General features: G+C 40.7%; 1 protein-coding gene across 1 annotated transcript; it reads right to left on the bottom strand.

The window, feature by feature from the left end:
- Positions 1 to 5,701: 5,701 nt before the first annotated feature.
- Positions 5,702 to 9,703, bottom strand: LOC136754138 (extracellular calcium-sensing receptor-like). The gene is made up of 6 exons (XM_066710470.1): positions 9,501 to 9,703; positions 8,969 to 9,260; positions 7,700 to 8,503; positions 7,204 to 7,431; positions 6,925 to 7,048; positions 5,702 to 6,615 (listed from the first exon to the last, which is right to left on the bottom strand). Exons 1-6 carry the CDS (start codon positions 9,701 to 9,703, stop codon positions 5,702 to 5,704), a joined length of 2,565 nt encoding a protein of 854 aa, XP_066566567.1.
- Positions 9,704 to 12,133: the final 2,430 nt, after the last annotated feature.

The raw sequence follows: 12,133 nt of genomic DNA, 5'->3' as shown, positions 1-12,133 counted from the left end.
GTGTATATAGTTCCTTGGTCAGCAGGTCTGTGGCCTGCTCTGGCTCTGTTACGCCATGGAGCAAGGGGACCATTGCTGTTGTCCTCCAACGGAGGGCGCTTGAGGTTCTCCAGTGCCCCGCTGTGTACATAGTTCATTATTCACATGCTAAGAGCTGTAGTTGCCCTGCGCTAGCTGTACTATTCGGCAGGCGTCAACTGCTCCTGTGTTTCCACAAGTGGCGCATGAGCTGGCTCTTGCACCCCATGTTGAATATAGTTCGTTTGTCATGACATGGTCAAGCTGGTGTGGCCATGCTTCTAGCTGTGCTAGTGGAGCAAGCGGCCACCGCTAAGACGTCCCACGTGTGGGATATAGTTCATTTGTATGAAATTTAATTGTCAGCACAATAGAGCTCCACTCTGTACTATTCAGTTGAGTTGGATGCTCCTGTGCTGCATGCTGACAAGCTTGAAGGTTTTGCTGTCACACGATATGTACATATTGTATATTCTTGTTCAGCTCGGCTACTCTGTTGACTAGCCAGCTATGTATTCTGTTGTTTTTTCATTGGGTCTGTGGCCCCGCTCCTATTGGATCAGGGGTACACTGCCATGATGTGCACGGAGGCTGCACAAGTTGTTTGATTGCCCACGCCAGATATTGTGCAATAGATTCGGCCTCGCTCGTAGCTGCACTAGTAGAGCAGCCGGCCTTGCTAATGTGAGCGGAGGGCATAAGAGTTGACCTCTGTAGCCCCACCTTGTATATGCTGATTCTAGACAGTTCCCGGTAAGAGCATGACCATAGTCCTTGCTCCTGGGCGGCTTAGGTGTGGCCCTACAGGGCCCCTGAGGTTACTGTCTGGAGTTGTGTTGCCAAGGCCCCTAGCGGTACACCTTGGGGTAGGCTCCCTTATCAGCTCACTGCCTCCTCGCTTGCGATGGCTTGGTTATACAGTAACCCCTCCCCCTTGAGCAGTGCTTCCGACTTGAAAGATAACGATAGGTTGCGTATGCAACCTCGGTAATTTAAAAAGGAAGCACAGTCCAAGGGTTGCAAGGTCGCATGGGAGTCCTGGTTCACGGCAAAAGAGGACGGACCTACACTGATTTCACGTTTTATGGATCGGGATGTGGGAAGGGACCTGTTCTGAGTGATGAGCGCAGAGGCCAATGGCAGCTTTGATAGAGTGACGTTTCGATCAGGTCCCTACGGCAGTGTGCAGAAATTCCTCCCCCTTGGGCAGTGCTTCCTTTTTCAGATAACCAGGATTGCATACGCAAACCCATCGTTAAGTGGCCTCCACCTGTTTAAAATTGTAGTGATTTACATGATTTCAGGATAAATTCAGCAGTTCTTGTAGTTTTCCTCTTCTGGTCAAAGCAAAGAGCTAAATTAAGAACATAATGAAGACAGCAGAAACTAAATTAAAATGAAGGTTTTAATTAAACTTCAGACACGACTGCTTTTCTGTGATGATTTTTATTAATAAACATGCAAATGGAAGACAGGTGAAATTAAACATATTAGTAGGGAGTAGGCAGCAAGCTGAAAAGGAAGCCTGCCCCAAGGCATACCGCTGGGGGCCTCGGTAAACAAAACTCCAGACAGCAGCCCCAGGGGCCTCTTGTGCTGTTGAACTTTGTCATACAAACAAACTATATACACAGCGGGGTGCAGTAGCCAGCTCATGCACCACTCGCAGAACACATGAGCAGTTGACGCCTGCTGATTAGTACAGCTAATGCAGGGCAACGACAGCTCTACCATGTTAACAAATTAACTATGTACACAGTGGGGCACTAGAGACAGCTCGAGTGCCCTCCGCTGAGGACAGCAGCAGCTGTCTCTTGCTCCAAGACGCACAGCCAGAGTGGGCCACAGACCTATACATAGTGAGGCAGCGAGAAGCTTGAGTGCCATCAGCTGGGAACAGCGAAAGTGATGCTCCAGTCTACTTGTAAGCCACAGTCCTGCTGTTTACACATTTTATAAACACGTAGCCAGGGTGGGCCTGGGACTGAAAAACAGGCCGGGACTTTGAAACGCAGACCGGCCCACAACCGCGGACAGTTCCCAAATACAAATTCACACACCATCCACTATATAATAATAAAATGCAGTGCTATCGATGGGTGTTGACAACATTAGATCTAATAATACAGTATTTAAAAAATAATTTGGCACCAGAAGCCAGTCCTACCTTAGACAATCAGCAGGTGGCGCATCTGTGTACTTTTCTCTGCAACTCGGTCAATTATCCCATCACTGTCAAGATCCATCAGAATCTCCTTTTCTGTAGCCATCATCATGAAGCTCTCCAAGTGATCTTGGGACATGGTGTTTCTCAGTCTGTTCTTGATAAGTTTCAAGGTTGAGAAACTTCTTTCACATGCCACTGTGATAGAAAGAGTGAGGATGAATTTAAATGCCAAACCAATCACACTGTAGGCATCAGTCAAAAGGTTGTACTTTGTCAGGATTGCATAACAACAGAAAGAAAAGTTTTTGCAGGATTTGCAGCTTCTGCTGACCAGACTCATCTCTTCCTCAGTGTGTCCGCCACTGTCAACCTCTTCACCATATTCAGGTATTTGAGTGGATCTTACAGTGAATTCATCTAGAGGTGACATCTTCAGTCTTTCCCACTGTGTTGCCAAACTCTTTAATTCAGATTGAAGTCTTTCAGCTGTGGCTTTTTCATCAAATCTGACGAGGCATTTACTGACTTTTCCCAGTGTTGTCGTTGGTAGCCCTTTCTGCCTTTTTTCAAGGAAGTTTTTTGGATCCATACAGGCAAAATCTTTGTAAGGGTTTTCATTAGCCTCAAAGCGGCGGTGGATGCTCTCTACCACTGTGTCCATGATTACATTATGCACTTATGATTTTGTAATCAGTGGCAGGATCTGGTAAAGTCTCATCCACTGATAACTCGCCCTGCATATTTTTTTTCTTCCAGACACGTTTTTCAGGGAGAGAATCGTGGACCTCAGTCAGCCTGTTTCTGAAGCTCTGCATTGGCCCACTGCACAAAGTTGACAACCGCTTGCTTTACACCTTCAAAGTCCCTGTCACACTCCGTCAGGTCTTGGGTGCACAGAACCAGGCGATGGGTAGTTAGGATGTTCATGCCACTGGTTTGCAGGTGCTTTGAGAGGGGTATTGTCAGCTCAAATATTCTCAGGAAAACCTGGGCAGTGAGAATGGTCTCATACTTGAGGAGACACTCTGTATACCCTTTTTCTTTAATTCACACATTGGGCTTCACTGCTGTGTCACTTCCAATCTTCTCAAGAGTTAAAATCAGCTCTACAAACAATGCATGCTCTGCATTCCCAAAATGTACCAAAGACTTTGTTCAGGGCCACATCTTTGGCCCACCAACGTGTTTCACCTATTGGTGACAGGTGTCTGTGGTGAGGGCCATCACCCACTCACTCCCTCCCAAATGTTCATCCGCTTGTAGCTGTCTCAAATAAATACTGCCACATCATTTAACACCGAAAAGAGGGTAGCAGATGGAATAACAATGGCAGCATTGTCAGTTAAAACTAGATTCAAGATGTGCGCATAGCACCAGACATGAACTTGGGCCGTTGAGTGTGCTGAGAGTAAAGTGGAGAATCCCTAGTACTTTCCCTGCATGTTAGCAGCACCATCAGTCGCATTGCCAACACATTTTTCTATATTCAAGTTGTTGTTGTCCAGGACCTGTTTAAGAAGCTTAATGAATGACTCTCCAGATGAAGACTGACAGTCCACCACAGCAAGCAGTCTCTTATGGACAACATCTGTAACATAGCGAACAATAACACTACACTGGTCTATGGATGTGATGTCTTGAGTGGTGTCTAACTTCCCTGACTTCTTTTGTCACTTGTTCCTTTATCATCTGGCTGATGGTTTCCATAACTGAATCAACAGTTGTCTTGGAGAGAAAGGTAACAAGTGACCCTCTTCCACCTTTTCCCCCACATTCATAAAGCTTTTTACTTTTGAAGATGCAATCAGTTACATATTCATTCAGACAGACATCATATTTGCTTAAAAGCAAAATCAGTTCAAAGAAGTTGCCATGGTCAATTGCCTGGTTCTCCAAGCTGTAGGCAGCTTCAGATTTGCCTCTGTAACTCAGACCTTGACAACATCAACCACCCTCTCCAGCACCATTCACCATTTCCTCACATTACATTACATTATGTATCATTTAGCAGACACTCTTATCCAGGGCAACTTACATTTGTACCCATTTATACAGCTGAGGCAATCTAACTGGAGCAATCCCTCATTGCTCTCATAGTTTCTCCTACCACTTCTACGCAGATGATGCCCAGATCTTCCTATCTTTTCCCTTATCAGACACCCTCATCCCCTCTTGTACCTGTTCCTGCTTGTCTGCTATCTCTACCTGGATGCATTCACACCACCTCAAGCTCAACTTCTCCAAATCTGATCTCCTCTTTTTTTCCCCCTCTTCCTTACCTTCTGCCAACCTCTCCATTTCAATCCCCTTGGAATCTACGACACTCTCTCCTTCCTCTTCCGTTAAGAACCTAGGTGTAACGCTCGATCCTGTACTCTCCTACACACAGCACATCACCATGCTGACACACACCTGCAGATTCTTCCTAAGCAACATACGCCGAATCTGACCCTTCCTCACCAACTACTCGACTCAGCTGCTCGTCCAGTCACTGGTCCTCTCCCACCTGGCCTACTGCAACTCCCTCCTGGCCGGCCTGCCTGCAACAACTACCCACCCGCTCCAGCTCATCGTCTGGTATTCTCTCTGCCCTGATTCGCACACGCTACTCCACTGCACCACTCCCTCTCCTGGCTCCCGATACTGGCACGCATTCAAGACGCTGACCCTCACATACCGCTGTCTTGAACAAACTGCACCATGTTACCTGCAGACCCTCGTCACTCCATACATCCACTCCAGACCGCTGCAGTCCTCCGGTGCCAGAAGACTAAGCCTGCCTCCTCTCCACTCCCCTTCCTCCAGATCCCACTCCTTATCATCCCTGGCCCTTAAGTGGTGGAACGACCTTTCCACTGAAGTCAAAACAGCAGTCCCTGACCTTCTTCTGGAGTTTACTCAAGACGCATCTTTTCAGACTCTGCTTGTAATTTAGTAATTCATTCTCCTGTAAGATTACACCTTACAATGTTTTATCATATTACTTGCCTAGCATTACTTGTACAAATTGTTATTTTGATTTCCCCTATGCTCCCTTCCCCTTGGCCCTTGACTGTGACCTAACATCTTGTCTGCACTCGGCTTTTACAATCCAGGATGTAAGACCTCATATATTGTATACACTTGTGTAAATTGAAATATGTAAAATGTATTATGATTTGAATTGCACTGTAATTTGTAAATTGGAATTTGTAATATTTTATGCCTTGAACTGTACTGTATTTTTGCACTTTGAATTGCACCTATATTTTGTAAGTCGCCCTGGATGAGGGTATCTGCTAAGAAATAAACAATAAGAATAATAAAATAATAATGGGGGGCACAGGTGTAACATGCGCCAGGTGTACTGCAACACTGTGCAGTACCACACCACACCATGGTGCTGTTGTACTGTGCACTGGGTGTACTGCAAACAGGAAGGGATTGTTTGTGTGACACACGCAATGGCTTATAGGCAGTTTTTTTAATAATACAAAGGGAAATGGAAGACATGTAAGGACTCTGGTTTGTTGTTTATTAAAGTGATTTACAGGTCATTTTACCCATTAGATGTTTCTTGTTATTCTTTTGAGGTTTTAATAGAATAATGTAACATTTGGGGACAAAAATACATGAAAGTAAACCAAAACTAGAAGCTAAAATGGCAAATATCTCCACAGCTACAGTGAACTTGCCAGGAGAGCTGATATAAGCTGGGATAAAGGTGATCCAGACTGCACAGAATATGAGCATGCTGAATGTGATGAATTTGGCTTCATTGAAGTTATCAGGCAGTTTACGAGCCAGAAAAGCCAGCACAAAGCACATGGCAGAGAGGAATCCAATATACCCTAACACAGCATAAAACCCCACTGCTGATCCTACATCACACTCTAGAATTATTTTTTCTATATAGTATTTTGTATTTTTGTGAGGAAAAGGGGGTGAAATTGTCAACCAAAGGACACAAATCAGGACCTGTATGAGTGTGAAAGCAAGAACACTTAACCTCTGCTGTGTGGGCCCAAACCATTTCATAATATTATTGCCTGGCAGTGTAGCCCTGAAGGCCATTAACACCACTATTGTTTTCCCCAGAACACAAGAGATGCACAGGACAAATGTGATGCCAAATGCTGTGTGGCGCAACATACAGGACCACTCAGAGGGCTGGCCAATGAAAGTAAGTGAGCAAAGGAAACACAGAGTTAATGAGAAGAGCAGGAGGAAACTGAGCTCAGAGTTATTGGCTCTGACTATTGGAGTATATCTGTACCAGAAAAAAATGATTGCTGCTGTTATGGTCAGACAAGCTCCAAACACAGAACATGTTACTAATACTATTCCCATTGATTCTTGAAAAGAAAGAAATTCAATTGTTTTTAAGAGACACTGAGTTTTTTGCTCATTTGTTCTATATTCTGCAGGGCACTTAGCACAATCCACTGAATCTGAAAGTAGAAAAAAAGTAAATGACTATGCATTTCTCTTTCCTTAAAAACAGAATAACATTTTACACTTCCTGATACAGGACTATTTGTTAACTTAGTTTTAAATTAATGGTAAATCATGAAAAAACATTACATTTAAGCAATACCAAGGTCTTTGATACATAAATAAACAATAAATAAGCAGTACACAAATTACAAGAATTGTGCTCCTAAAAGCAGTGTAATTATTATTATTATTTTGCTGCTGCTGTAGTTTTTAGTTTTAGTTTTTTATTGTTTGCTTATATACCCCTGTCAGTTATCACTTACCTGTTGTATTACTGACTTCTCCCTCAGCACATGGAATGCAGTCAAAGCAGCAGATTGGCTTTCCTTTGACAATTGCCTTACGAGTCCCTGGAAGGCAGCTCTCACTGCAGACTGACTTTGGCACCTGAAACACAGTGCTATGAAGTCAGAGGTTTAATATAAAATAAAGCAAAATTAGAGTTAAGAGTATACTAGCTATTATTATTATTTTATTTGATATGTATGTATGTTTGTATGTGAATGTTTCTTTGCGTCTGTTTCAGCCAGTACATATATTACCTCATCCCGATCACCAGCCCACATTGCACTGACTTCATTCATTACAAATCTCTGCCCCTCTGGTAAGGAGGCATCATATAGACCAATAACTTCAAGTCTTGTGATGCCTTTATTTGTATGCTGCCAGTTCACTAAAGCATATCGTGCTGCTGGATCCCCATTTTCATCAAAATACACCTTCTCTCCATTCCAGGTTGTGAAGTTTAGTTCCTTCAGGTAATGTAATACCTACAGGAAAAAATCTAATATTCAGTTCTGAACCTTTGCAAACTATCCTCTCTGCAGTACAATTTTAATATATACGTATAGATATTGTTACTACTAAACACATGTGGATATTTGTAGAATAACTATTAAATACAAATCCTTTAGTTCTCAATTCAATAAGGAATAACTATATAACATATATGAACTTAATTTTCAGATGTATGTTACTACTATTTAATTAGATATATTTTTTACTTCTAAACAACATAAAGATAAACCATTTATTTACCTGCCATGGTTCTGTCTTGTTTTTGTTTGCACATGTTTTATTTTGAAAAGGTCCTTGGCCGTTTGTGCATGTAAACAGATGATGTAATGAGTGAGCTACAGCATACACTGCTTTATACACATTGTATAATATCACTATGTCTGAGACAGCAGTGTATTGGTTATTTCTTTCTTTCAAAGACTCCATCCCTGTGCATGTATTTCCATTTCCATCTGTTATGCTACAATTGAAGATATTTTCCCAATACTCATTGAAGCCAGTGTTTCCAGGTGTGTTCGATGGACGGGCATTTAGAAGGAATTCTTTCAGACCTGGTATTTCTACATTTGGAACTGACAAGCCAATTGCTCCATATAGGATTTTGTTACTTTCTGATGATAGCAGGTACCTATCGGTAATCCATGCCTCACTGCCCACCCACTGGAGGCCTGTGACATTCTGAATCAGCAGTTCTTTTACCAACAAATCCATTTCCAAATATGTTGTAAAAGCAACAATTACCTTTGATGAAGATTTTTTAACAATGTCTGCAACTTTCAGGAATTTCTCTCTAGGATCAGTTCTATAAATGGCCTCTGAATATTCAATACAAATCCCCTCCTGTTGGGCAGCTTGTATAAAAGTAGCCATCCCATTGTTGCCATAATCATCATCAGTCCTAATTGCCCCAACCCAGGTCCATCCAAAATGCTTGACAAGCTTTGCCAGTGCTCTGCTTTGGTAATAATCACTTGGGATTGTCCTGAAGAAGGTGGGGAACTCCTTCTTGTTACTGAGGCATGCACAGGTAGCAAAATGACTGATCTGCATAGATATATAATGGAAAAAATGTGAGGAAGAAACATAATATGGAGATTCTTGTCCATTTCCTTTGACTTTTCTACTTTTGAATGCTTGTTTATTTTTTTTATAGTAGGAGACATCCTGTGCAAAAGCTAAATCAATTGTAGTGATTTCTCTGGGTTAAAATTAATTATTTTATTTTAGTCAAATTGAAAATGTTTCTAAACCTTTCCTTCAGTCTTTCATTTCTTAATTTTCTACCAAACATATTGTGATCCAAATTAAAGGTTAGATAAAAAAACATTTTTATATATACTTTTCTAGAAGAGAATAACTTTTGTTGATTGATTGATTGAATGCACTAATACACACACATACCTACAGATAGATAGATGCATATATACATAGATAGACAGATATATAGAAATACAGACATATTCAGACATATATTTTTTCTCTATTTCACATTAACTAAACACCTCTCACCACTGGTATTCCAAAGGGTCCAACTGTTGTTGCAATTCCTATTGTTGGTGTGGAACTAGTTTCTCCTATGATTGCATGGACAGTGGTTGGTTTGATGCAGGGCTCGTCTGAGAGATTTGTTTGCTCCACGTTCATTAAAGCCAGTGATGATTTTATAGACATACTTACAGTGCGACAGGAATCATAGATTTTATAGCCCAAGGAAACATTTGGAAGGATATCTGACCTGTTATTTATTTCTTCAATGGCAAAGATCAATGTCTGAGAATATTGAAATTGTGCAGGATGTAAACTGTAGGCAAAAAACATTCATTATTTTCATAAAATGTGTAACATTTAAGGAATAATTAGCCTACTAATACTATTACTTCTACCACTGTCACTCTTACTCATGCTGCTACTAATACAAGTGACTGATTGTATTCTTTTAGACATATTTTTCAATTTTAAATAATTGCATTTGAAATTTGTATTACATTCATTCAAATATTGTAGGTTTCATTTAAAATAATTATAAAACAAAAACACTTACCCTTTACATTGTATTTGCTCTGGACTGGCTTTAAATTCAGGATTCACAAGAATAGGGTTTACATGGAATGAGAAAACACCTCCTATAATGATGTCGCCTTCTTTTGAAAACTGAGGCAGGTCTTGTGTTCCATAGGGCTGACAAACTGGCTTTTCAGCCCTTGCAAAAAAAATAATTAATACTATTTCTGCAAGCAGCAACATTGATATCTATTCCCCCTTCCTTGTTTAGAACCAAAATACTTTTGTTCAAATAGCTTTTATAGTGCAATGCATATCTCACGTGCTTAAATTAAATGAAGCACCAAAGCATGAATTCTCATTGGTGACTTCAGTGCTTTAATCTCCTTGAGCAATAAGAAATCATTAATTCAATTGAACTCATATCTTATTAATTGTTCACTGAAATTAATTTGCTAACTTCATGCATGCTTAAGTAACAAAGACATTTTACTGAATCACAGTGTATTCTAAAGCTTAAAACAGCTAAGTGTTAGAGTAGATAAATCTCTATATTTGCATACATATAGGGCCATGAATTGTGTAAGCCGTGGCCAGTCAGAAAAATGTGACCTCTAAATCCAGATTAAATCTAAATGTTGGATTCAAATCTCCCCTATATACAATATTTGTCACATAAGAGCAACTTCTCTCCTTGATGATACATCAAATATAAAAAAAGATCTTATTTTAATTTTGACAGAGACATTTGTTTGTGCTAGTATTCCTGTAATGTGGGTGATTTATATTATTGAAAAAGGAATACAGTGTGCACATAAATCAACTATGGTGCAATTGCAATTGCATGCAACCAAAAATGCAAAAATTACAAAACTATATTAGCATAAATATAACATTTTTTTTTTAACAAATAGTCTGCAATACACACTTCCATATTGCAACCATTAATAACATTCACTACTCCCTGTGTGTGCATGTATCTGTATATTTCAGTCCATAATAGCTTATAGGTTACACACTAGCTGCAGTGTGTCTATAGCACTGACCTAGCTCATCACCTTCTCCCATGGTTTGCTTAGTGAAGGATTTATATAGTCCCCCCATAATTAGCCCCATCTTCAGACTACTCTCAACTGGAACAGGGGGTGCTACAATGCATGAGACGATAGGTTGCGTATGCAACCATGGTTATATGAAAAATAAAGCATTGCCCAAAGGGGTAGGGGTCAAGCCATTTCCCATGTGAACTTATTGGAAAAACAGTCCCTTCCTGTTTTCTGTTTGTATATAAGGATACGCACACAGAGGAACATCCTCTTTGCCAGGAGACTGGGAACTTGAGCAACCTTGCAGCCTTTGGGCAATAGTTTCTTTTTCAGATAACTGTGGTTGCATTCGCAACCTATTGCTATTTTTCAAGTCAAAATCATTGCCCAAAGCGGGAGGGGTTACTGTATAATCAATTCTTTGCAAGGGAGGAGGGCAGTGGACTGGTAAGGAAGTTTGCCACAAGGCGTACCTGCTAAGTGGGCCTTGACTGGAACCAGCTCTGGAAGAGGAGCGCCTCTGTCCTCACTGAAAACTGTTACAACAAACAAACTATATGCACAGCTGGAAAGCAAGAGTCCAGCTCATATGCACTTCGCTGAACACAGGAGCAATCACCTCCTGCTCAACCAGCACAACTAGGAGTGGGGCCACAAACTCTACTGTGTACCAATTAACTAAATACAGCAGGGTGACATTGCAATGCACACACACATGCACACCCATGACTTAATCACATATATTATATTTTGTAAGTCACCCTGGATAAGGGTGTCTGTCAAGAAATAAAAATAATAATAATAACTAGAACTTGCATGCAACTTTTAAGGCTTCCAAGCTGTATCAGTAGGTTTCAGATTTTAGAAGGTATTTGTAGTTTAAATGCATGTGTTGTTAAATGTGTAATTTTCAATTTCAATCCATTGTAGTATACATTTGAGGTTTTCAATCTTTTGTCATTTGTAGTGCATATTTCAGTCTCACTGGACTATAATATAATAGTCTTGCTTGCATGCATGCATCAATTACGGAAGGTTCCATTGTATTTTTCACTTAATTTCAGCATACATGTGAAGTTTTCATTCTTGTGTAAGTCAAGATGCAGAATGCAATTTACAAGTTTTTCCACATGATGGAGGTAGAGGTCTACATAAGGAATGTCATGATGTGGCTGAAATGAAATGCTGTAATTATCATTGGTGTACAGCAGCTGTGTTTTGTGTCCTATCAACTTGGCTTCATCAACTTTGGCAGATGTTTGTACTAGTTTTAATCACCAAAAATGTATGAGCCTTAGGGTTCACTGTTCTGTAGATATTCACTGCTGGATGTGACATGGCCTTAAGCATCATAGCCACCGCGCCGTGTCACCATTGGTAACAAAATTGACCACAGTCAAGCATGACATTGTCATTTATTATTGTACGAAGTTTGGTGAGTTTTTGAATATGTCTTCTGGGATTTTTTTGGGGTCAAATATCATGTGTTTATAAATATGCATATTTTGCATACATGCACAGTCATTTGCTTGTGGCTGCCATGTATTTACATGCAGTCACTTGCCTCTTGCAGATTTCATAGATTGCAGTATCTATGTAATACATGCACAGTTTCAAGGCACTGAGC

The sequence above is a fragment of the Amia ocellicauda genome, chromosome 7, assembly GCF_036373705.1.
Source record: "Amia ocellicauda isolate fAmiCal2 chromosome 7, fAmiCal2.hap1, whole genome shotgun sequence".
Lineage (NCBI taxonomy): Eukaryota > Metazoa > Chordata > Actinopteri > Amiiformes > Amiidae > Amia > Amia ocellicauda.
Note: the sequence above shows the minus strand (reverse complement) of the source record. Positions and strands in the feature narration are given on the sequence as shown.